This window comes from Uloborus diversus, chromosome 7 (assembly GCF_026930045.1).
Source record: "Uloborus diversus isolate 005 chromosome 7, Udiv.v.3.1, whole genome shotgun sequence".
NCBI classification, from domain to species: domain Eukaryota; kingdom Metazoa; phylum Arthropoda; class Arachnida; order Araneae; family Uloboridae; genus Uloborus; species Uloborus diversus.
In genome coordinates, this window is record NC_072737.1 from 58,901,309 (window position 1) to 58,929,293 (window position 27,985).

Below are 27,985 nucleotides of genomic sequence, written 5' to 3' on the forward strand. Positions count from 1 at the left end.
GCAAAGCCTCAGTAGTTAATGCATATTTTTATGAAATTGTAACGGCAAACGGCAATATTTGTTTTGCTTAACCACAAAATTTTTAGATTTTGAGCATTATTATCAATATCAATTAGATTTAAAAAATTTTTTGCACATTCTTATCTCTTAGGATAAACTGCATTTAAAACAAGCTGTAGTTAATTAAAAATGCTACCGTTTGTCTTACAGCAAAGTACAGTCGTGGTGTTTACTTAAGCGATTGAGATGACTGAATTATGCTCCAAGCATCTAAGTATTTATTGAAATTTTCATTCATTCGGCCAATCCTTACAAATTACCGAAAAATGTCTGCAATGCCTTTGGTTTATGTAAGGCACATTGATCAGGACAATACGTTGAAAATTACATTTTTTTATGGCGACTCAGAAATTCCTGACCGCAATTTTACTTTTATGCGACCTAAAGAGGAAAAATTGGAGTCTGCATTAATGAGAATAAAAAATAAAATTCATGGTCATGTTCTGCAGAAACTGACAAAGAAGAAGAAAAAGAAAAATATTGATGCTGAGGATGTTCAAGTTAGTCCTATAAACATAACCTTAACAAAAGACGGCGAAATTTTAAAGGAAGAATTGAAAAACACTGATGCTTGGATTTCAGGTGTTCAGGTAAAAATAAATGACATAGTTTATGAAATTTCCGAAAATGCACCAGAAGTTACTCACCTCAGTCTTCCTAAATGCATTATGTCTGGTTTTCTCGTTTATCCCAAAGTTTCTTTGGAATTCTGTTCGGTTGATGATTCGATATTTAGATGGTATAGACTGACAACTAAGGTTGAAAGAGATGTCTCTCTAGAGCCTGCTGATAAGAGTAAAGGTGAATTCTGGGTGAAACTAGCCGACGGGTTTTTCTATGCTGTGAAAGATTCTGATGTGGGCTATAAGCTTCGTATTAGCTGCATACCAAAGAAAGAAGATAAAGTTGGGATAAAAATAGAGACGATAGCACAAAATGCAGTTTCTGCTGGTCCAGGAAAGTGTCCTTTTGAAGATAGATTTCAACATACAAATAGTGTAACAAGAAGTGGAAGGTTAGATTTTCCTTTTTATTTTTGTGACATTTTGTTTATTCAATGAAATCTATTTATCCATTATCTACTTTTGGTACATCAATTGGCTTTGAGAGTTAATTATTTTTCACCTTGGGGGGAAATTAGAAACATTACCAGGGGTCGACTCAGGCACAAATTAAGTTCGCTTTGAGGCACCTGCCCTTTTTTCTAGCATCTCTCGATCCTTGCCCCTTTCAAGTTTATCAACAGTAAATTGCATAAGCAAATCGTTTTTTTAAAGAAAGATTAAAATTCTCACCAATATTGCCATGAAATATAAAAATATGTTTGGTTGAAACTCAGATTTGGTTTATTCGGATCAAACAGGGTCGGATTTAGGGGAGGGCAGGCGGGGCAACTGCCCCGGGGCCTCCACAACAAAAGGCCCCCACAATAAATTTTTTACAAAATATCCCAACTTTCATGGGTCGAAAATATCGGATATATACAGATATATCAAAATATTCGGATATATATCAAAGTATCGGATATTTTCGAAAATATGATGATCTTTTCGAACGCTGATTAGGGGCCTCCACTCCTTCGTTGCCCCGGGACCTCTACAATTCCAAATCCGGCCCTGGGATCAAATTTGAAGAGTTTTAATAAGTTTTATATTCACACAAATAATAGTTTTAAACTATGATAGAGCTGAACTATTAGTGCACCAAGCATTTGCCTTTTATTTGATTTAATATACAATCCCTGCAGGGAGCACACAATAAATTATAACAATCTAACAAGCATCATCGCATACTTGGTGAATTCCGTTGTAACAGACGTTACATTCACACACAAAATCAATTATAAAAAGATTATGAGATGCGTATAAATGCTTCCAAATAGGAGCAAGTTATTTTTTCTTGATAAAACTAAGACTGAAGATTACTTTGACCAGGCTTCAAAATTTATTTTTGTATTTAAGCTGCAAAAAATAAATAATATTTAACTGTAATGGACGTTACATAAAATGGAACATCATTTGTGCTATGGCATGATCAGATTAAAAAGTCTGTGAATCTACTATGTAAATTTTGTCAAATTTTTTTGATTTAACATCACAAAACAAGTGTCTAATTTATTAATACCTTGGTATTAAAATTCAGTTATTCTCTTTTGTGATAAAATTTTTTAAAATGGCTGTAACGGACGTTACGGGCTGTAACGGATGTTACACTGTATGACACGGACATGTTATATGCATGTACTGAATGATAAATTAATAGTTGAAAGGTGCTACCTTAACTTACTATAGACCATATAATAAAATCACAAAGTCATAGTCAATCATTTCATACAATAATTGTAAAAAGTTAAACCTATAACTTAGTTATAATATTAAAAAAAAAAAAAAACCTTCGACAAACACTTTTGCGCGCAATGATATTTTTGTGACATTTACTTCACTAAAAAGAATGTTTACATTTCATGAATTTAAAAACATATTTGCATTTTATTCACATTAAATGAAAATAACCCTTGAGCTGAAACTAGCCTCACTGGAGCGCTGATTCTTCTAGAAAATATGATTTACATTGTACCATTCTGCATCTGTTTTTTCATGCTCATTTGAAGTTCTTTTCAGAACAGTGTAGAAAAGTTCCCGGTTTGTACCCTCAATTATTTCTTGCACTTGGCCAGGATAGATCTCACCGTTAAAAACAACTGTTATTAATATAATTCTTATAATATAAATGATTCAGATGTCTGGCAGACAGTGGCGGATTTAGCCGGATCATTTGGGGGAGGGGCATTCTCAAATTACCTCAATTCTCACAGGTGTCCATCCTCCCAAGAGAGCCCAAACCAAAATAGATAATTAATACCCTCCTCTAAAAAAATCAGTGTCACAATGTGCACCATTGATCTAACCCCCATGCATGGCCCGAGTTACTACATCCGTTAGGTCAGAAGTTAAATTGAATGAGCCTGTAAATTGATATCATGAAAAAATGTGTGAACATTTTAAAAATAAAGATAAATTTTTCTGTTTCAAGGGAAAGGAAATAATTCTGCCTTGCCTAGGAGTTAAATTTATTTAAAGTAAAACATATCTGATAAGATTCACTATTTTTTTTTTTTTTAGTTTTCGTCATTTTTTTAAATATATTTTTTCCTCTCCGAAAAAAATTCCAAAGCTCATAAGGTTTCGAGGGAGGGGGACATGGACCCCCTCTTAATCTGTCTCTGCTGGTCAGTAGTTTTGAGTTTCTCCATCTTTGAAGGGACTGAACAATCTCCTAACCTTCAAACTTGAACCAATGTGACTAGATTCATGGGTAGTACTAAGTTTCACTACTGTTCAAGCCCTGTCACCAGAGTTTTTAAGCATTGACAACCAACATTACAAAAAACAATAGTCTAAAATTGGTCAGAATTTCAATGTAAAAACATTTCCAGGGAGAGAGAATTTTGAACGTTCTCCTTTTCCTACCTCAAAGATGGTCCCTACAATTGCGTTTTTAGAGCTTCAATTCTAAAAATATGATTGGGGAGAGCTCTCACATCTCCCTTTCCATGGCATCATATTTAAAATAGTCTAAAATCTTGTTTTTGTTGTTTCAATATCAAGAAATGCTTGAGGAAGAGATCACGAATCCATCTCCTTGACATTACCAAAGATGGCCAATCATCATGATTTAAAAGACCTACTTCAGTTTAAAAAAAATTCTGGATAAGAGCCTCCGAAATTCTCTTCCCCCGCCTAATATCATCTAAGATCATCGCAAGCTGTTTAGAGAAATAAAATTTTGCAAAATTTAGCTAAGGCTTAGAGCCCCTTAGCACCCTATTTATGAAAGAAAATTAAACCGCTTAATCAAATATTGAGTACGTCACTGTTTATCTTCAAACTGTATTTACAATTTTAATCTTTGTAATGCTCTTTCTCTCTGCTTATTTCATCACATTTGATACGAAAACTGGTAAAAAGAGATGTCATCTTGATATTGCATGTTTTCTTACAAGGAAAAAAAGTACCATTGAGGATCTAAATGATTGTTAAAAATAGTTCTTGAGTCCACAAATGAATCAATCGGTGAACAATTTGAGTAGAACCAAAATGCTGGTAAAAATTCTTTTTTTCCCCATTCTTTTTCCTTGAAACACTTGTAATTACAACCCCTTTAATCACGATTTGAAAAAATTAGGCATAATTCAATTTTATATATATCTTTTTATGTTAATTTGTCATTAGCCATTCGCTCCCTGAAAATGATTGTCTATACCCCCCCCCCCCCCCCATTGGCATGTGCCTTTTTCAGGTCCCAGTCTAACCCTGGCTATATGTTGGCAACCATGGACTTTATGAATTGTTTGATGTGTTGAATACATTTTTATAATTGCATTTAAAAATGTGTAACGGATGTTACATTCAAGTTGTAACGTCCGTTACAAACTTGTGTAACGTCCGTTACATGCCTGTTTCTGCATGGTTTTCATTATAATCATATAAATGTTGGGAATTATAGTTTCTTTAACCTAAAAATAAAGAAAATAATTAAGAACAAAACTTTTTAAAAAATTTTTCACAATATGAGGGGAATTTATTTACCTTTTTGTAACGGACGTTACATATAATAAATGATGTTGTAATTATGCCACTAATTAGACTATTTATGTTCAAAACAAGCCCAAACATGGTTTTCATTTACTTTTATAGTTTTTATATCAATATTAAATTTACTCCATTTAAATTTAGAATAATAGTTTGCATTACTAATAAGGTACAAAAATGATTATTTTACTTGCTCAAAAACACAAAAAATAGACATTTTACCATCTCTTCCTCTACTAAACAAACCTAATATGAGAAAAAAGCAACACTACATTCTTGTTCTAGGGGTTATAAGCTTTCCAATGATATATAACTCTTAGGGATTTGTTTAAATTGATTTTCTGACCTCTTGGTTTCATGTTAGCTGGAATTCACCACTTGGAGAAGGGACGTGCACAGAAATTTTGGTGCCCGTCATAGGTGACCTTTTTCGGGTTTCCCTCCATATTGTTTACTCCTATATTTCACCCCTAGTTTTAAAAATATTGGGCCCCCTTCAGGCTCAGGCCTGGGCCAGCAGGTGTCCCCCCCGGTGCACACCCCGGACTTAGAGAACCGGTCTGTCAAAGTTGTTTAATTCATTTTTACGGAAAAAAGTTTGTCACTACATGTTCTCTTTTAATTTTTTTCAGATTACGATGTGTATCTTATAACATTTTGGCTGATTTATATGCAGATTCGGATACTGCAAGAAATGATTTGTTTCCATATTGCCCTGAAGAAGCCTTAGCCTTGGATTATCGAAAGCAATTATATATAAAAGAATTAACAGGTATTTCACAATTTTTTATTTCAAATGTTTTTTCTAGATGTGAAGTATAACATATAATACATTACAGTGGAAGATCAAAAATCAGCTCAACTTGAGAGAAATGGTTGTGCGGCTTTTAGAATTGTGCATATTTCAGACCAGAATGAAAAAAGCTGTAAGCTGTATCTTAAAATGAAAAAATAAAAACAACAACAAATTTATGAATTAGGAGGGTCAAAAATCTGCACAACTTAGGAAAAAGGGTTAATTATGGATTTCAGGCCTTAAATAAACTAACTGTGAGCTGTGTGCTGTATCTTAGAACTGAAAAATATAAAACAATGAAAACAACCTTGAGTTATTGAGTCATGAATTACTTTATTAGACTATCAACTATTTTAAAATCATAAAAAAAAAATTATATAGGTTAAACTAAGAATTTCACAGCTCTTACCTACTTAATAATCTTTTAAGCCTAAGAGCAATAACTGTTCTGGAAGTTTACCACCATGAGAAAACAAATACAATATAACCTCAATTTAATGATTGTAAAGGGACAAAGAAAAAGTTATCGTTAAATCAAGTAGCATAGACATTTAATACAGTCTAACCCAGACCAGTGAAATACAGGATCCATTATGAAAGTAATAAGCATTTACTGGCAAAATATATTTATTGATCGTAATTTGTACAAATGTTCAATATTCAAAATACATTCCTCCTGCATCAATACACTTGCGGAGACGTGTTTGCTACGCCTGAACGACCCTGAAACTCTTCCAAGGGATGCCTCTCAGGAACGTTGTAACATGGTGTTGGATGTTTCCCAAGGTTCCCCAATGTTTTCCTTTCTTCTCTCTCTCTCTCTCTTGAGTCGCGGAAACAAAAAGAAGTCGCATGAAGCTAAGTAGGGACTGTAAGGTGGTGTGGGATCACCGGGGGGGGGGGACATCCATAACGGGGTTCGTCGGCGACCTCCTCCTGGCTCTCTTTGAACGCCTTGTGCCACTTCCCAGACTGATCTTGAAATGCAATCGTCCTTGAAGGCTTCTTGCAGCATCTGGAATGTTTCGGTTGCATTTTTTCCAAACCTCACGCAAAACTTTATGGCGTATCATTGTTGAAGCGAACGCTCCATTGCATTATGTTACAAAAGTTGAAAACATACTTCAAGCGGAGGCACTTATCTCCGCTCACACTGCTCAAAAGCAACTGACGACTGGATGCATTGAAAGGGCATATCCCACACCACATTTCCCAGCCGGTTTTACCGTGCTGCCATCTATCGTCGCGTCACAATAACATTATGCTCATTACTTTCATAATGGACCCTGTATATCATTAAATTGAGGAAATCTGGTATCATTAAATCAAAGTGATACTGTATTAATAAATTTAGTCATTTTGAAAAAAAATTTCTTAATTTTAATAGCTAAGGCATTTGTTTTCAATTTAAACGTCCGTAAACATTTGCAGCATTATTTTCAAGACAAGTTTGAAGATTTTCTTCAGCAAGGGGGAAAAGAAGATCTTATTATTTTTGTATGTTATTCCATTACTCACTGTCAAAATTAAGTAACTTAACAATTGAAATGGAAGCAGGTATTGCCTTCTAGACAAAGAAGACCAACATGCTGGTAATGGAACAGTACTGCAGTAGGCGATCTGATAGTGAAGAGTGATTGATTTTTGAGCAAATTCAGTGCTCATTTTAAGAAAATTTCAATAAAGAAAGCTATTTCAACTTTCTTGTCTCCTCAAAATATGTTAACAATAAGAATTTTCTGTTATATAGTACGTCCATGCATGTTTTAGAGTAATTTTTTTTTCTCTTTCAATTGAGTTGACAAAAGATTAAACAAATGTTCTAGTGAAAAAAATCTATTTCTGAATTCAATCTTCATTTTATTTTTGGTGCAATAATAATCTTGAAAATGAACACTGGTAAACAACTAATAATTTTTGGTAAATAATTTTTTTGAGTCTAAAATTGATCTATTCATTTTAATTAGTTTTTTCAATTGCACACACAAGTTTTGAAATATTCAAGACATACTTCATTTTTAACTTATTTGTTAAAATGTACCTGCATATGTATTAACTTTTATAGAGGTTTAAAATGAACATTTATTGTACCAATTAATAGCTCAAATACGAAATTAAATTTTATAGCTTTGAACAGCCAAAGAGAAAAATTTAGTAACTGAGATTTTTTGTCTATTTAGATAAGTTTCTACAAATATTCTCTCCATTAAAAAAAAATTTTTTTTTGAAGCTCTAAATCATACTTTATTCTTCTGAGCTATATGTTCTTTCTGAGCTGGAGAAAAAACGTGCAACTTCTATCCTTAATTTTCATATTGGGTAGCAAGCAGAAAGAAAAAATTCCCTGGTTTGCTCCCCCTTAGATCCTGCATTATATCTAATGTAAGTGGGTGGACCTTTGTTTTACCTCTTTGTGCAGCCATCAGCCTGAGACTGCAGCACTTCCTATAGTTGTTTGAATTGCGAATTGAAAAATTCGACATCATACAAACTTAAGGTCAAAACGATATTTTACAATATCACACGGTTGATGTCCTGAGTTGTGATAAAATACAGATTGAATATATAATATAGCGTTAAGATATGTGTGTGTGTGTGCCTAAATTGAAGACTTTAAACAATTTTAATTATTCTGTAAATTGTAACTGCAGAAACTACAGAAATAATTAGTTCCGTAATTGTTTCTGTAGTATTGAATGTTTAGCAGTAAGTTACCGTCCCTAATCCAGGGCTAAGTCAGAACTACTTGCAATGTACCAGACAGCCCGGCTATCATATCCAGAGACTGCAGCTCTATTCTTGTTAGAATTCATCAGTCTGGAATCAATTCCTCCTAAATACTTAATGCCTATACCTTTCTCGCTTTTAACATAGAGCAAAATGATCCATGTTAGCACAATTTCAGTCTTCTTGCTACTGCCATCTATTGAAGGTCAAAAGCATTAGAAATTAAAAGCAGAGAACACAATTGGTTAACTTCTAAATTTAAGTTTTAAAATTAACCAATTAACAATTTGATTTGAATTGTTTGGATCCATCGTCATAGCAACGCCAGGTAGCGTTGTTTGTGTACCGGCGGAGGATCACCTTTAGAAGCAAATGTGATAGGCATTTAGTATTTTGGAGGCATTGCTGGAATAGTGATTAACTAAGCTGGAGGCAGATTTCATGTCATTGAAGCTGAGAGTGCCAACAAATTGGTAGATAAAGTCAATTTATCTCGCCAGCCAGTGTCCACAGCATGGTGCAGTTCGACTCGTGAATCAAAGCAAAGCTTGGTTATGAATTAAATGAAAAACCAACGTAAATAAAGCACAAAGTTTGAAAAAAATACAGCATATAGCTATTTCAAGGCTACAAGGGAGCCTCTTCCCCTGTGCAAAAAGCTCACCAACACAACTGAAAGTCGCAACAGAACACAGTTTTCTTTGCCATGTCTCCCTTTGCCTATATACATGACTAATGAGTCTAAAAGTTATACGACTTCAATTTCGGAAAAGTTTCTGACTCACTCCCACCTTAAATCATCCAAACATAGCCAAAAACAGAGTTCTTAAACTTCAGAAATGGAAGTTTTTAGAGAGGGGCGGCGGAATCCCACCCCCTGCCCTTCTATTCACCACAGACAGTGAAAGTTTATCTTTAAGATCAATTTTTTTGCTGAAAGAGCAACCCGCCTCCTCTCCCCACATCGCCAAAGACAACCAACAGTTTTAAGACTTCAATTTCGACTGTTTGGAGAGAGAGACCCTCAAATTCCCTAAATCTTAACTCACTCAAAGATATCTAAAATAGCATTTCATACTTCAACTTAGAAAAATTCTCGAGGGAGAGCACCCCTCCCCCCCCCAAATTCCTTCCCCTTTGTTCACTAAATTTGATTTAAATTTGTGGTTTTGTGACTTCAGTTTCATAAATTTTTAAAGGAACTGAACTGAAACCACCTCTACCCCTTTTCATTACCAAAGAAAGCCTTATAATTTTAAGAATTTAAAATTTTTTTAAATTTTTTAAATTTACAGAGAGAAAGCCTTTGAATTCCCTCTTCTTAGGTCTCCCAAAGATTGCCTAAAACAGTTCAGAATACTGCAGTTTTGAAAATTTTTTGGGGGAGGGGTGTTGAAAGGGAACCCCCGAACCCCACCTCCAACGTTCATGAAAAAAGGGTCTAAAATCGCACTTCCAAGACTCCAGTTTGACAATTTCTCCTAACAAGAGCCCCCCCCCCCCCTCACACTGACATCACCAAAGACAGCCTAAATGTTTTACGACTTCAGTTACAAACATCTTTCGGATTAGAATAGATTTCGGGATTTTACGAGCCTGTACTGCCCTTGTTTTTCTCGTTTCCTTTATGCCCCCCCCCCCCATTTCCAATCTAGCGATGATTAGATTGAAAGACATTTTCAGTGTTTCATCAAGTTTTGGTAGATATTTAACAGTAGCATATCAAGAATGCATGAACAGTTGCCCATTAGTGTTTCAAACCAGCTTGGGGTTTTCCGATCCTTTCCAGAATTCATTTTTATTGAATCTTCTAAGTCCTTGATAGTTCCCGGTATGTGAACGCACTTTGCTATATCTAGACGCGCATAGTCATAACGTTAGTGTAAACAGTCCATCCCATCAGCAATCATTCTCAATTCTCAAACAATGATTCAGATTCAACTTGAGACATTTAACAGCGCACATGATTTTCATTTATGCATGTAAAATTCAGAAGAAAAAAAATTGCAAATGGATAAGAAAATGTGAAATGACGATCGAAAAGACTAACAATCTTTTGAACAAAGACAACCACAAATAGAGGAGATTAATTCAAAAAATCTGCGAAAATAGCAAGCAACTCCAGTCTCCAGTGCAGTGGCTGGCAGTAACAAACAGAGCTACCTAATGAAAGTTAAACGACGCAAGTTTAAAAGCCACTCCTCCAAAAGCACGTGGCAAACAAAACAAGCCCATAAAATCAAGAGATTTTCAATATAAATTTGTGGTTGTGAAATGGTTTAATGATTATAAAGCATATTTTCAAACACCCAATTTTTCTTCTTTTCGTAAAAACTGAAAGAAATTCATCGAATTTCTTTCCATCCCGTCCTCTGTCTCGGAAACTTCGTCGAGACAGAAGGTCTTGCACCCATGATGATGAATTTCTCGTCAATTTGCTCGCCCATGTTATGGTAATTTGCTAGCCTATGTTATGGTAATTTGCTCGTCCATGTTATGATAATTTGCTTGGTAAAATGGGCTTAAAATTGGAATATAAAAAGAACAAAATCCAATTTTTTGAAAAACCGCTTCGAGGTGCTCATCCCTATGCTAAAAACTAATTTTGTGCCTAATTTCATGGAAATCAGCCAAACAGTCTATGCGCTATGCGCATAACAGACATTCAGAGATTCAGACATACAGACTTTCAGCTTTATTACTAGTAAAGATTACTGAAAATAGTGTTTTGCTTTCAAAATAGAAAGGGGTTTGTTGATTTCAAAATCCTGAGAAAGAACACACAAATTTATGTATACCTATTATGTGTTAGCTTTTTTGTCTCTAATCTGATACTTATATTGAACTAAAAATGTATATTCTTTCTATAGGATATAATGGAGACCTTATTTGTTTGCAAGAAGTTGATCGTAAAGTCTTCCATGATGATTTATGTCCTGTGACGGAGCCCCATGGTTTGAAAGGAGTACTAGACTTAAAAGGTGGTCAAGTTGCTGAAGGCTTAGCATGCTTTTATCGAACTAATAAGTTTAAGTAGGTATATTTAATAGTTTTGTAAAATCATTGAGCCTAAATAAGTTTAATCAAGACTCTACATTATTTTTATAGTCATCAATTCATGTACAAATGTACATGGGTTTTTAATGTAATACACAAAAAAGAAATAATCCAATATTTTTCTAAAGAATATCACCCATTGTTATATAAGCAAAAATTTATTGTGAAATCATGAACGACATTATCTCAAAATTATCTTGTGGACGTGGAAAATATTATAAGTAATAAAAAAATTACTAATGATTTGTTTTCAATATCAAAGTACTTTTTTAATGCTCCCTATTGTAATGAATTTTGATATTTTATCGCTAAATATTTGGATAAGAGGTAGGCCAAATATTCTGCTTCAGCTTGTTCTAAATGGACTAATATTTAATATTTGGCAAAATTATTTTTTACATCTATAGTAAAAATATTAGGAGATATTTAATAAGTGTGAAGCAGTTAGAAATTAAATTTCAACTTAGACAGATTTATTTAATAGATTGTCAAGGGACTTAAAAAATTTATTGTTGAATAGAGGAGCATAGACATTCAATGCAGTCAAATCGGGACCAGTGTTGGTGTGACCCATTATTAAATTGAGGAAATGGTTAAATCAAAGTTATACTGTTTCATATTTTGAGGTTTGAGCTGTAAATTAAACATAGTCTTGGACCGTAAAAACCCCATGCACTGTCCAAAACCTATTTTTGGATATCCAAAATGCCAATCTTGATTGGGTTTTTTTTTTGAGCAATCACGATTGCTTATTGCTTTCATTTGACTGTTTTGAGGTCCTATCATTTTATTTTCCCGCCAGCACCCTCTGCAGCATCACCATCGACCGGCCGCCTCATGATGCTGCTCCTCTAGCGAAAACAGTCTCCAGGTTGCATCAATATTCTACACTTACACACAGACATACACCCACGCACGTACATACACACACAAACACATACATATGCCTACACACAATCACATACATGCATACATACAGACATCTACGCATACACACACACCTACACACAACTACCCACCTCATGCCTGCACACAGACACAAACACATATGCCTACATTCCCCCCTCACACACAAACGCTCATACACACAACTACCCACATGCTCATACCTGCACACAGACATTCACATACCCCCCCCCCCCCAAACACATAAACACACACACTCGTGATTGCGAAAAACATAGTTTCAATTCAAGACGTCAAAATTCAAATCAATTTATGTTTTTTTTTTATTTTATTTACCCCCTTTTTTTGAAGAGGGAAAGAAAATGAACGATAAGTCATTCATGTAAGTGATGCATTTTCTGAAAGTATTAAGTCCTGTGTATTGCTTTTACTGAATTTGAAACATTTATTTTCAGAGTCCTTGACAACAGTAGTATAATATTAAGTGAAGCAGTAAAAACAGTGCCTGTATTACAGAGTTTACATTCCAAGATATTAGAGAATGAAAAATTTGCTGCAAGGTTTTTCAGTCGAACTACATCATTGCAAGTAAGTGTCATTAAAAAAGATTTAAAAAAACCTAGTAATATTTTTTATTAAGTTCCAGATTTTCTGTTAAAAATTTAATTGAATGTAAATCAGTATTCTACTTAAAATTCAACTATATATTATTGAGGTAGCAGATAATCGGGTGTTAACTGTGAATATATATGCCTAGCCTACTTGTTCAGTTAGTTTAGTGGACTCATTTTCAAATTAAAAATCAAAATGGTTAAAAGTTAAAGAAAATTATATATATATTTTCCTTTTTTTTTATAAATCTTATACATAATATCTTTAAGTCATATTGAAATGTGTTTCGGTTGGTGTAAAAACATTAATGTGGGATCATAGCGCATGCATAGGTTTTCCAAAGTTTTGTACTGCACATTGTGTTTACTAGCCTCTATTATCACGGATTAAAAAAAGTCTCAAATAGGATTTAGCTGAAAATTAATATTGTTCAAATGTATTTTTGAGATTTTTTTGGATATGTGTGTGTGTGAGGCAGTGAGAAGAGGGATTTAAGTGGCAAAACTTTAAATATATTCACAAAAATAGGTAGTAAGATAAAAATCCTGGATTAGCCCCTGAAAATTAAAAATCTGGAGATAACCGGTACAGATGGTAGGTGGATCTCTCATGTCTTGGGGCAAGATATAATACTAGTAGCCCTGGTTGGGGCTATTATACAGCATGATTTAGACAAACTTTTCAATGAAAGCCTACCTAGGACCTTATCTTTGAATGGTTTGACTCAAAACTTGAAAATATCCACTTACATCCCTTTGCTTCTCACTGCCTCATATGGCGGTAGAAAAATTTTATAAATATATCTATATAAATCAAATTTTTTTCATGTCTCATTATTGGAAATTTATTTCAGACTATGGAAATAATAGAACAAATATTTTTTTTAACAGATGGTACTATTAGAAAGCTTAGAAGTTCCAGGTAGACGACTTTTAGTGGGAAATACTCATCTTTATTTTCATCCAGAATCGGACAATATCAGACTTATGCAAGCTGCATGTTGTGTATCTTATCTAGAGCACATGCGTCATAAATATCAAAAGCAAGTGAGTATGATTTGCAATAATTCTATTGATTAAAAACTATTTGTTTTTAAACTTTATAAATCTTTACAATTGTTAGATGAATAGTGTCAATGATTTAAATAAAGTGATTGTTTAAAAAAATCACACACACATTGATTTAAACCAATTTTTGATATAAATCCAAAAGATCCTGTTGATAATTATTAATTTATTTAGTTCTGCCTTTTTCTTAGTTAGTATTTCACCTTCCTTACTTATATTGGATTTTGCCCTAAGGATTTATCCTTACTTGATCATTTTTATCTATTTGAATTCTCTCTCCTTATTCCGCGGGAAAATTAAACTTTTTAGTCTGGTTTGTGAGCACTCAACTTAGTCGCTACATTTTATTTTATTACCACTATATCCAGGCCATTTTTTAAAATGAAAACAAGGAGGAATTTTTAAGGCACTATACTAATACATGGGTGTGAAGAATAGTTCTGGAAAATGAGTGTATATTTTCAGGGTTCGCTGATACATATAATTCGATATATATCCGATATTTATTTTGAAAATATCATGATATTTTGATATTTTCGATATTTATTTTTTCAACTACCGTATCTTTAATATAAAAATTATATTAATCACAGTAATATTGCTCATTCATTATTAAAAATAACCAAAAAGTTATGTACTATATTTTTATGATGCATTAATACATTATTAATATAACAAAGTAATACAATATTCCTTTTTTACTTGTATTTTATATTCATAAAATTATGAGTAATGTAATAATTTTAATTCGCATCAAAGGTGCCTAATTAAATATTAAATGTTGGTCAGATCTAAAGAAAATGTATTATGACTTCGCACCGACTAATGCATATGTTTTATTTCTGAATCATATAACTGTAAAAGTAGCTAGCAAAAGAAAAATGAGTAAAACAGCTAATGCTAAATTAACACCATTAAAGTTGATTAAAATGTAAACTGAAATATTAGATGTAAATAATAAAAGAAACTTTTATTTTAAGTTATATTGTATATTATAATATATTTTTATGCATTATGTTATTATTGTTTATTGTATTTTATTAACAAATATTGTAATAATATAAGAAAATAAAGTGAGATTTGAAGATGTATTTATTATTTTGAAGGCTAGTTTGTGCTGATTGAAAGCATCAGATATATATCAAAATATCCAATATATATCAAACTATCGGATATTTTCGAAAATATCATGATATTTTCGAACCCTGATATTTGTACTGGCTATGGCATGAGCATATTTTTAAACAGAAGAAAGGAAAATAAAGTTAGTATTGCTTCAACAAAACATTCATGAAAAATTGAAGTATGTGTATTTGAGTTGAAACTAAGAACATTTCAAAACAATAATTATAGGTAGTTTTGTTCTTTAAATGTTGTTTTCATTCACAAGAGAAGTCAAATGTATATTTATAATGAAAGAACATAGTATTCATATTTGAATATTAGAAAAAAAGTTTATATATATATATATATATATATTAGGGTGGTCCTTATTTATATGGGACAAAAAAATTTCGGAATTCAAGAAGTGACGCCCCCTAGTTTTGTGACACTATAATAAAAAGTAACGTGTGCAAAATTTGAACTCGATCGGTCAATAATAACACGTGCCCCTAGGCCGTTGAACTTTAACACTTTTGATAATTTTCTCCTCAATTCTTCCAGTTTTTACTTCAGACCCAGTGCATCGTTTCTCCTAGGTTTGCAAAATATTCTTACAGTGAGGTAGCATTTAAATTAAACTTTTAATTACTTTATATCATCTAAAGATTTTACGTTGAATAAGAATGAAATAATGCTTTAGAAACTTTCCTTAATCGTACGCTTTTCTCAATGTATCTCGATAGTGTGTATTTTTTTCCGATAGTCTTGGACGGTCTGTAAAATAAATTGTTTTTGTGACTCATATTCGGTAAATTAGTTGCGAAATTCTTCGATTAATTGTGCTCCTCTTTCAGTTGTATCATTCTCAATTTTCAGTATTTTACCTATCTTTCTTCCATTTAAAGAGTTTCCTTCATTTTGCTGTGAATCAGGATCAAATAGAAAATTTTTTTTAGTATTTGTAACTTATCAAACAATTTTATTGACTCGTAATTGATTCTATGAAGAGGAAGATCTTTACCAAGAAAGTATTTTAAATCATCTACAGTTATCTGAAATTTGTTAAACAGTCATCAGATACGCCTTCCTTATCACAAGCATTTTTTGGACTAGTGTTTTCCTATCTTCAAAGTTAATTCCTTCATCCAATACGAACAAAGCTACTAGTTTATCAGCTAAATACCATAAGTGATTTATAAATTTTCCAATCACTGCTTCTGCTGCATGTTTGTCGTCATTTTGTACGCTGCTAGTTTTTCAGACATATTAAATTATTCAAAGGAGCTTCGATTGGGTTGCTGCGAAAAACCATATCTTCATACAGTATTTAATTGTAAAACAGCTTTGAAGGGCTTTTTTTTTCATGTAAGGTCAATTTAAATTGTTTCCTAAATGTAAAAATTTTCAAACAAAAATTCCTTTTGCCACCTATGTGGCTCAGAGATAAGCTCCAGGTTGCCGAAAACATATCCCTGTAGGAGGAAATTCACTAGGAAATATTATTACAAGTTATGAGAATTATCTGTAATCTTTCTCAATTCCGCTTTTTACGGACAATAAATAATAGGTCATCAACTTCGTCTTTTAGAATTTGAGTTGTATGTGTACTTGATTGAAATGTTATAAGTTCTGAATGATGGAGATCTTTCCACAAAATTTTGAAGCGCTTAAATAATTGAATATCTGATCTAGAATTAAGAAAGGCAAAAACTTCTTTTCTTCTTCTCTGCAGTACGATTTCAAGTGCATGATGATGGCAATCCAAATGTAATATATCACTGTTCAGTTTTTGCTCTAAAAAATTGCATGCGCAATTTATACGGTTGGTATAGCAAGTCATTGTATCAAACACTACAGCTAGAACAGTTAGCAATAAAGAGCTATCACCTAAGATATCATATACAACTGAAGAAATATCTAAGGAATTCCGAGTAACTGTTCAATATTAGGACCTGAAGCTATCACGGTAATCCTGTCGGAGTTCTTTTTTCAGTTCCTTCTAGATGTAGCTTTGTATCCCAGTGAATAACTACAAAATCTAAATTTAAATTCATGAAATTTAATTTTACCTCTCGAAGATTTTCTCTTGCTCTCTTAAGGAATGTACCATTGATCACTAGGTCATTTGGATTCAAATTTACTGCATCTATATAGGCTGTAAATAAATGAACAACATCTTTATCCCTAATATGGCACTTGTCTAACAGTGATGAAAGGCGAGCAGATATCAATAGTTGTCAAGCGTTTTTGCATTGAGATAGATCAGCTGTAGAAAACAAAAGTTCAACAGTTTAGGATAGATATCCATTTCGGTTTCTAAATCTTGTGAATCGCAAGAATTTAATGATAATAAAGGACTATGTACTGAAGTAGAAGAAAATTAATTTAAAGTATAGATTTCCACATTGTCCTGATCTGGATATTTTTTTAAAACTTATATTTTAGCAATGGAAAATACAGTATATTTTTCAGGGTTGGCCGAATTGGACCCAATTGGGTTGGACCCAATGGGTTTTTTTGAAAAAACCCATTTAAAAAAAACCCATTATTTAACCCACTTTTGGGTTTTTTAAATTTTTCTGAGAAGTTTTAAAAAAATTAACTAATTTCAATACTTTCACAATTTAAACTTCTTTTTTATTTGTTCTTCACCACAGACAATGAACGTAAAAAATGAATTTTGAACTTTAATAGTATTTCTTAACTCTTAAGGGCATTAAAAAAATACTTCAAAGATTTTAAATAAATGTATTTAACTTTTTTCTTTAACTGGTTAATAAATAACTCAAATTATATTGACCAAGTCCTGTCATGTCTGATTTTCTCAATATTTGTAGATTGTACAGAGGAAACTAATCTAGTTAAAAGGCTTTCATGTGAATTATTTTCTGCAAACCAACATGTCTCAAATCTCGAATAAACACGAGGTATATTTTTTAGAAATAAACAGATTTTTCAAACGGTCGACAGAAAACAGAACAGGTACAGTATTTTCATTATCTTACGAAAAAGTTTAATATTTCTTACTCTGTACACAGAAACAGAAAAACAGGCAACATAAAATTCAAAGAAATGTCTTGATTAAGCTGGAATTCAGTAAAAAGGGATTTAAACCACTTGAGGTTCTACTGTAGTTTTGCATAACAAAATGAAATACAATAAAGTAAAATGCAAAAAAAAATGTAGTAATTAAAACAAACAATAGATTTTATCACTTGAGAAATAACTTTGCCTTAACTGTTGGTAATAATGAAAATTAAAAAATCTGAAACTTCACCATTCTTGGGTTTTTTGTCTTTGATACTTTTCTTCAGAAAACGCTGAATTTTAACTAGTTTTCCAGCTTTTTTTACCCGAAGACAATTTTTGCACTTTGTCCATTACGCTACAATATGCTACAAGTACCCCACATTTTCCCTAAAAAAAGACAAAAAAACCCACATTTCTTTTAAAAAACCCAACTTTAGTTGGTTTTTTTTTGGGTTTTATTTAAAAAAACCAAAAAAACCCTGGGTCCATGGGCTTTTTTAAAAAAACCCGGGTTTTTGCCAACCCTGATATTTTTATGTTTGGATTAATCGAGGATTTTTCGAAATTTATAGCTTAAAAATAAAAATTGTATAAGCATTTAGGTATGTTTATAACTAAAGAACAGCGAATTAAAATATAATTGCAATTACTTGTATTTATAGCATTGAAACCTTGCGATTCTATTTGCCACACCTATTACATACACAGGGAAATTCGTAAATCAACACCCCCAAAGCCATGAAGAGACAATTTGTTGCTGTCATTCATGGCCTAGGTTATTCATTAATGGCCTATAGAATCTCTTGGGTCCATCTTGGTGGGAAGAATCGTTCCCCTGCTGCTTGGTTCGAACTAGCGTAGAAGAGCGGTACGCTTGACCCAAGGTCATTGCTGTACATGTACCCTCTGTAACATGTTAAATTTTACAGAATGAAGGTGAGAGAATGGTCGGTCTGGAAGTAGCAGCACCTATTGTGGTTCAAAATTACTTTAAATATAAAATGTTAGAATTATTTTTACATAAAAATTAGAAAATCCGCAATTTTTTCTTCGAAACTCAAAAAAGGGGGCCCTAGGGGCATGTGTTAATATTCACGGATTGGCTTAAAATTTTGCAGGGATCATTTATTTGTATAATGGAACAAATTGAAGGGCGTCGCGTAAAATATCTGCAACTTCAAAAATAAGGACCACCCTAATATATATATAATAAACTTTCTATTATGTTTCCATACCTTAGATACGAAAATCCTTTTCAGAGGAAAGGAGAGAGAAATTAATTTATTTTGCTTTATCTTCATTATTTATAGTAGTTACTTTCAGAAAATGCCGAAGATATTATGTTTATTGTTGTGAAACCAAACTTTATTTTCACTATAATGACTCATAGAAATATCACAAAAACATGTTCTTGTATGTATTCTAAGATTTTTTTTTTCATAAAATTATAATTTAAAAATTCTTTGAAAATAGCAAAATAAGCCTGTCAAATTTCTTCTTTTTTTTTGAATGGAGATGTATTTTATTTTTCACTGCTGAAATAAAATAATTCAACCATTTTAATTAAATATAAATTTTCTTTCTTTAATTTTAGAGAAAATAATTTTCATATTATCTCGCAATATAAATGCATCAAAGTTTGCACAATGCCTTAAAACTTTTAAAGCTGCTCTGTCTTAATTTAATATGTCTACAATTAACAAAAATGAATGAACAAAATCAAATGCTTCATTTTTAAAAAAATTAAACATTGAAAGACAGCATTTTTTTTGGTTGAAATTTCATTACATGTAAAGCATTAACTTGGATATTTAAGAGGTGATTAAATTTTAAAATTATATAAAGATGTTAGCAAATAAATTCTTAAAAGTATGAAGTTAAATAGTACCACGCTGCTAAGAAATTGGAATTTGTTTTAGAATATTTAAAACTGTTGCTATGCTATCTTATTATGCATCGAGGAACAACTGAACTAAAGAATTGTTATTATTTCAGGACTATTCATCTTCAGTGAGTGTAGTATTAATGGGTGACTTCAATAGCTGTCCTGAATTTGGTGTATATGAATTGATGACAAAAGGCAGTTTATCTGAAGAATGTGCTGATTGGAAAAGTAGTAAGTTTTTTTTATTATCATAGATTTTTCACGAGATTTATTTGAATTTTATGCTATAAAAACTCCTGCATTCTTTTAATCAGGATTACTACGCTCCTTCAAAACTCCTTCAATTTGGAAATTTTTTTGAAGGGCCTTTCAAACTCCTTCTTTTTTAGTTCAACACTACATAATCTTCCTCTATGACAGTAACTAAAAATACTTCAATTGACAACTTAACTTCATCACAAGGACGAAGGTATAAGAGCGATTTTAATGTAATAATTTCGTATACAGTCAATTCGCGATAACTCAAATCTAAAGGGACCGACGAAAAACTTTTGATTTATCGGAAGTTCGGCTTACCGCTAAATTCGATTTTCGACATTTTAATATTAAAAACCATCGAATTTTAATTAATATATACATATAACAGACACAATTACAGAATTTTAAAGTTTTTAAGCACAATATTCACAGTTTAAGCAAAAATATTGAGAGAAAAAAAATAAAAAGTATGGTTTTGATTTGAATACTGCTGGAGCCACTTTAATAGAGCTGATTCTACTTCAAGAAAGGTGCACATCTCAATTCTTTTCAGATTCGGAATGATGAATTTTGCCGCTTCAAAAGTTTCTATTTTTCTTTTAATATCATTGACAGAGTACTTGCTTAGGCATCTTTAATAATAAAGAAAACTCACTCTGTCTCTCAGGAACGTATCAGCAAATGATTGAACTAAAGAATGAAGGGGAATATATCTTAACTTAGGTCAGCCTTTGAATAAAGGTACAATCAGTTGACTTGACAACTTGACAGTTTAAAAGGAAATTCAATAGTCCAGCAACATGTCAAAATGTAAACAGTACAGTACATCAAAAGAAAACAAGCTAACTCATTTCTACACGGTTAACTCTTTTATTGCACATAGGCTCAACAGGTGCTCTTCTCACTTTAGATGTCTATTGTGCAGGAAATTGCAAGTGAAGGTGAAGTAATTTTTCTATCATAGTCACTTGTTTCTTTCTTTCTTTTTTTTCATTCTTTCGAAATAAATTTTGAGTCATCTTGGATAAGATTTCGAGTTAAATGAAGTTAACTTCGAGATACTGAGAATAATTAGCATGGAATTACAGACAAAAGGGTCAGAGCTTGATAAAAACTTCGAGTTATAGATAGCAATATTCGAGTTGTCACGAATTGACTGTATATTGCCTTACTTAACATGTGAAGGGTCTCAAAAAAGAGAATCATTAACTAACCCCTAAATTTCTTAATGCTAAATAAAACTAGCATATATTTTTTTACAGCATTTTAAGTATTCATTGAAGCTTTTATCAGGTACATCACTGTTGATGAAGTAACTCCATTCAATCACCTTATAAAAAATATCACCCACCATTTTGTTGTTGGCTACAAATTTTCTAGAAAGTAGTGCAAATGACAATTCAGAAATGCATCTAAGCTCACGAGATAGCTTAAGTTCTTACTTCTGCAGTTGAAATCAGATCCAACATGTGTTCATCCATCGAACTTCGAGCTATCACGAATTGACTGTATTTATTTTTTTCATCAAGATGTGCTTTACAAATTGGTCATAGAAGTCATAAAAGTTGAAGGTGGGAATATTATTAGATGGCTAAGACATTTCATAAGTGAAGTATTTTTTTCAAGTTTTATGATTTATTGCTTTTCCCTCCACCACACTCTCAGCAGCGAAAGCCAGTTTGGCTAATTATTATTTAAATATTTAAAAATACATAAGTAGATGAACTATATTTAGTGATTGTGCAAAAAAAAAAAAAAAAAATGTTTAAAAATTGCAGTTATAACATTGTAAAAAGGGTTTCCCCACAAGTGATGTCATGCCTTGAAGGGGAGACAGGTTCATGAAATTGTGACAAGGGGAAGAGAGCGAGTGACAAAATGACATCAGACTAGTATAACAATATGTTTATAAAAATATGGCATGTGACAAGAGGATGAGTTACATGAAGTGTGACACTTTGTGAAAAAAGGGGAGCAGGTCAAATATGTTGAAAAAAAAAGTGACATCAATCATTTAAGGAGAGCCCATTAGTGCTCCTTCAAAATGTCACTTTACTTCTTCAAAACTCCTTCATTTTATTTCTGAAATTGAGTACAAACCCTGTTAATGTAAAACGCTTACTTAAAAAATAAGGTCATATACTAGTTTGCATATAAAAAGTATGAATTGGATGCCCTTTGAAATTCTCATTTAAAAAAAGGTGTATGTATACATTTTTTTAAATTTTAATATTAAGTTGAATAAAATGGCAAACAGATTATAATTCTTTTAAATCCCACTTTGTCAGCATTGAAAATAGGAGTTCATACATAGAATCATCATTAAAATATAAATAAGTTCTCAAGCCTCCCAGCTGGTTTTTTTTTTCTCTAAAAAGGTTTTTTGTGACATTAAAATAAATTTAAAGCTGAGTTGTCTATGCTATATTGTCACTTTTTGTTTAATATCTTAATTAGTATTAAACTGAAACTTGATGTAGTATATTGATGCTTCCAGATATGTATGATTTTTTTTGAAATCTTTTATTTATGATCTTTAAATCAAACAGTTCATAAAAGTCAATAATGCAAATGCTTATTAATTTTCAAAATGTGTCAGAATACAATTTGCTTCATAAAAAAAGAAAACTTGAGATGGCAAGCGAAAAGTGCCGCCCAGTAAAACTTTTGACATACAAATTTTGAATTTAAAAGTTGTCAGCTTAATTCAGCAGCAATACTTTTTTAATTTGTCGACTTTAAATTCATTCGTAACTAAATTTGGGAAATAAAGTTCTCTGATATTCCTTGATTGACCTTCAAAGTTTCCCTGATTTTACAATCTTGACTTTCACACAGATGTAAAGGATAACATTAATGTAGCACAGAATTTGTAAAAATAATTACAGATGTTTCTGGATAACAACAAACTTTTTTTATCAACACAATGAGAATAGGTAATGGATAAAAAAAAAATTCAACTAAGAGCAACAAGCAATAATTGAATGATTTCGTGTCTTTTATCCATAAACTTCCTCCATCACACATAAAAGGGGTAAGTCCTTGTAACCCTGAAACAAGTGTCACCCCCCCCCCCCCCGCCCTGTGGCAATCTTTCAACATTTGTTACTCGTTCCTAAAGCATTTTTTAAATGTCCTGAACATTTGACTAAACAAAGCAGACTCAGGGTTCGTACGCCCTTGAAAAACCTTGAAAAGTGCTTGAAAAAAGAAAGTTCATTTTCAAGTGCTTGAAAACCTTGAAAAAGTTTTAAAACCTTGAAAAATTTTCTTAGTGCTTAAATTCTCTCAAAAATCAACGAATTGTGCTTAGAAGTTTTAAAAAAGTATTTCACCAATGCAATTTTCTGACCATGTGTTCAGTATGCTACATCGCGAAAAATTGCTTCCGTGTTTGGGATTTCAATCCTTTTGCATCTTGTAAATATTTTGATGTTTTTTACAACCGAAAGATATTTTGACATATGGTACCTTAGATTAGTTTATTTTTTGTTTAATTTCATTAATTAACAAAGAAATCAATTTGGAAACCATGACAACATTGAACTTACTCGGGTTTCGCGGAAAATTGCTCTTGTGTTTGAAATTTCAATCTTTTTGCATCCTGCAAATATTTAAATATTTTGGCTAATTAAATGTTAGTTTCGCATATGCTACCTTAGATTAGTATATTTTTTATTTAATTTTAATGAAAAACAAATAAATTTATTTCATGGGAAACATGCCACGTCGAACGAACTCAGACTTTGCGAAAAATTGCTTCTCGTGTTTGAAATTTCAATCTTTTTGCATCTTGCAAATATTTAAATATATTCACTAATCGGATGTTATTTTCATATTTGCTACCGTAGATTAGCATATTTTATGTTTAATTTCAGTAAAATATAAGTTTATTTTATGGGAAACATGACAACATTAAACTTAATTCGCGAAAATTTGCTTCCCTTGTTTGAGATTTCAATCCTTTTGCATTTTGTAAATATTTTTATATTTTTGGCAATTAGTAGTTATTTTGACACTGCTACATCGATTAGCTTATTTTATTTTTTTATTTTAATAACTAAAGAGTTAAAGAATTTATTACCTTGGTCTTGTTTAATTATTTGCTTATTTATTTTTGCAATTTTGAATGATTATCTTTACCTAATTTTTGGTCATAACAGATTTTTTTAAAAAAAAATTTAAATTTCAGCAGTTGAGCACCTAACAAATTAACTTAAAGTTTGTATTTTAAATATAAAGTTGATTTATATAATTTTATTTATAAGTACATCATTTTTTTATGTCTGCTAAAATAAATAAGGTGTATAACAGCGGTGGTTGTGTTATGATTATTCACTTGAAATCCAGTAGTGTTCGTTTTTATGCTTTTACCTCCTTATATCTCCAATTTTCCCCTTTTCCTCAAATGTTCAAAATTACTACTTTATTAAGGTTGTGGGTACTTGGAGCTTACTGAAAGAGGCTTTAATCAGCAAAGGGGTAGATAGCTTAAGGAGGGTCTTTCATCTTCATTTGGATCTAATAAATTGACCAGTACCAGCCTAGCTAGGCCCAGTGCCTGTTGCTGGTTATCAACAGGCACTGGGCATGGCTATGCAGAATATTTTGACTTAATATACTATTTTATGAATTGTATGCATAGCAAAAGTTATTGTTGTACATATGTATATTCAAGTAATAGGGGTCTTAGTTTTAAAAATTATTCCCCCCCCCCCGCCCCATTTTGCTCTTTGAAACTTTCAGGTAATTTTTTATGAACTCACAAATCACAATTACACCTGAATATTATTGCCTTTCTAAATTTAAATTCTAATTTCAACAATAACCCATTTTTTCCCAAAATAAAATTACTTTTGTCATCATACATGTCAACTTCTTTTGAATCTTTTCAATTTCGAAATATGGCTCTATAAATCTGAACTTGCACATTTATTGTCTATTGCAAGTTAATCAATGAAAGCTGAATAGGCTCAAGTTTGCATTCAGAGTATTTATCACTGCTTAAGCTGCTTTTGTATATTTTGAGGTGTAGAGACTGGACTGTGGACTTTCATAAACTTTTCTTACTTCCTAATTTTTAAAGTTACTCGAGGACAGTTGAATGCCTTATTGGCTGAACAGCTAATAAATACATACGAATAATTGATTTGCATACTTATAAATGATTTGCAAACCTAATATTTTTAGAACTTAATAGTGCAAACTGAAATAACTTTCTGGGTAGTGTTTTTGTCCTAACCGCTCTTATATTGTAATAAACCACTGTATAGATATTGGAAATAAATGTTGAACCCGGGGGGGGGGGGGGGGAGTGACTTCAAAAACTCCTCTCTGGCAATGCCATTGAACTTGGGAATTTTAGTTTCTTCCCATAAAAGTTAAAAGCACTTATGAAAGGTTTTTTTTTTTAAGTATTAATTTGCTGATTCTAGAAAATATACAAACCTCTGACTGCTGCAACCTTTGAAAAAACTCAAAATTAAACCTCTTGGTATCTGCTTCTCTTTATGACCAAACTTTTCAAACATTTTCAGAAAGACTTTCAACGCAGTAGATCTTTTATCAAAGCGTCTCTTGTTGTAGAAAAAACAATTTTGTTTTCCTATACTTTTTTGTATTATTGCCTTATTTCTATGTGTTTGTAGTAAATGAAATCTGCATACAATATTTTTAGTACAAATTTATGATATTGCCTTGAAAACAAAATTTTTTACCTTGAAAAGTACTTGAAAAGTGCTTGAATTTTTTTCTGCCTAAAGGGTATGAACCCTGAGACTATACAAAAATGCAATGCTGTTTTCCCAAATTTCACTTTTCTTTTAACATGATTTGTTAAGAAAAAATTATATCTTTCATTTTGCTGAATGAAAGAAAATTGCCTAATAATTGTTTCAGAAAAGTCACATTTTATTGCAATTTTTATTAGACAATGATTAGAAAACAATTATTATGATTCCTATGAATGATTAACTTGAAAGAATTTTTTAATAAATAATCAGATCAAATTATAAAGTAATTATATTATATCATTATAATAATAGAATGGAAAATCAGTGGATTTTCATTTTGTCCAATTTTTTTCTGCTGTCCCAGATTTTTTACAACAAAGTGACAAAATACCAACCCTGGGAGAGTGGCAATTTTAAGATTTGTCAATTTATTTTTACTTGCATGATTTGTGCAGTGAAGGGTAATTTGAAATGACACATAAAATGTTGCTGAAAGTACAACAATTTTATCTTAAAAAAATTCAAAAAATCGAAGCAATGTAGTAAAACTAAAAAACATTTAGCCTTATTTTGTTATGACTATTTTTTTCAAGACCCTTGGAATATTAGAAATGTCACTTTGTTGAACTTTTTACATGGCTTTTAAAGACATGGTATTAAACAGTAATTTGCTGTAAAATTCTTCCCTCTATTCTGAATGTATACCGTTTATTGATTTAAAATGATTAAGGTTGCTTAAGAAAATGCAAATTAATATGGAAGTAAGTTTTATAGTGCTTTCATTTGTTCCTAGCCATTGATTATTGTTGTAAGTTGATTATTATAAACTTACTAGAAAATCACCCCTCAAGGTATGACGGGGTGAAAATTACATCTTCATTTGAGTGAAGCAACTGCCTGTTTGGGAATATTTTGATCGCTGAAATTTCCAGTCTCATAACTTTAAGCAATTGTTCCTTTCTGGCAAAATCAGCGAGGTCAAAGTACAATAACTCTTTTTGGTGCCAAAAAATTGGCAGCAGTTAGAAAAAAAAAGCAAGAATAACAGCTATTTTCTCATAAAAATATATGCAAAATTCAATACACATTCTCAATTGTAAATTAATTCATTTTAAAAATAACTTCATTGCTGGTGCTGTTAGAGTGATACTCGGAGATTTTGGCTATTATATTTATGGGGAGTTTTAAAAGTTTTGTTTCATACAGTTTATACTTCCTAACAAGAAATAGATTACAGTTTCAAACTTTTGTTGATTATTCTTGATAAATGACAGAATGTAAGTTAAAATTTATACTGAAAAATCAAGAATACAGTAATAAATTCAAGTAATAAAATATTCAAGTTTATTTTTTATGAAATGAAAGAAACGGCATTTAATATAAATATGCAGTCCCTGGCTTAATTATTTGATGCAATACATTTTTTGTTTTTACATGTTCTATTTCCTACTGATATGGCATTGCAACACACACATACAAGTCAATCACAATGCAACTTAAAGAAACAAATTGAAGAAAGTTTTTGAAAGTACATGTCATGGTAAACAAAACTGGTATATTTTTCTTTAAAACTTCAAAAAAATTTGTCGGATTTCTGCTATTCATCAATTGAGCCATTTTGTGAAATTCACATCTTATTTCCAGCTTTTTACAATGCAGGAAGATTGTATTTTCTTCAATTCGTTGTTCCCTAAATGCATTCATGATTGAATTGGTCAAATGCATAAACATCGTAAAAACGACAACAATTGGGGATAAAACAGAACTAAGCTAGACTGAGCATTAAACATGTAATTGCATAAAAATTGCGATGCATCTGTAACTTGGCCAGGAACTGTAAAAATTTTATTTTTATAAATAATATTTACATTTTTTACAGATCCCGAGGAAGTGGTGACTGGACCAGAGTTGTCTCATACCTTGCTTCTAGCAAGTGCCTGTGGAACCCCGACATATACAAATTATACTGAAGGCTTTGTTGGCTGTCTTGATTATATATTTTATGATAAAACTTGCTTGTCTCTTTGTGAAGTTGTGCCTTTCCCAACTCATGCTCAGGTGACTGAACATAAAGCTTTGCCAAGTATAGTTTTCCCATCTGATCATTTAGCTTTAGTATGTACATTAGCATGGAAATAAACATCTTTTTGTACAGTTCT

General features: G+C 31.7%; 1 protein-coding gene across 1 annotated transcript; it reads left to right on the forward strand.

Moving 5' to 3' along the window:
- Positions 1-81: 81 nt before the first annotated feature.
- LOC129225592 (2',5'-phosphodiesterase 12-like) lies at positions 82-27,984 on the forward strand. Its single transcript, XM_054860047.1, has 7 exons — positions 82-1,075; positions 5,285-5,424; positions 11,046-11,208; positions 12,594-12,726; positions 13,641-13,796; positions 19,947-20,067; positions 27,706-27,984. Exons 1-7 carry the CDS (start codon positions 258-260, stop codon positions 27,963-27,965), a joined length of 1,791 nt encoding a protein of 596 aa, XP_054716022.1. The 5' UTR covers positions 82-257; the 3' UTR covers positions 27,966-27,984.
- The last annotated feature ends 1 nt before the right edge of the window (position 27,985 follows it).

Bases quoted from the DNA above. Each gene is read 5' to 3' on its own strand.
- LOC129225592 (XM_054860047.1), top strand. From the start codon at position 258: ATGCTCCAAGCATCTAAGTATTTATTGAAATTTTCATTCATTCGGCCA. The intron at 11,209-12,593 runs GTAGGTATATTT...ATTTATTTTCAG, and splicing joins TATCGAACTAATAAGTTTAA to AGTCCTTGACAACAGTAGTA. The intron at 13,797-19,946 runs GTGAGTATGATT...TTATTATTTCAG, and splicing joins GTCATAAATATCAAAAGCAA to GACTATTCATCTTCAGTGAG.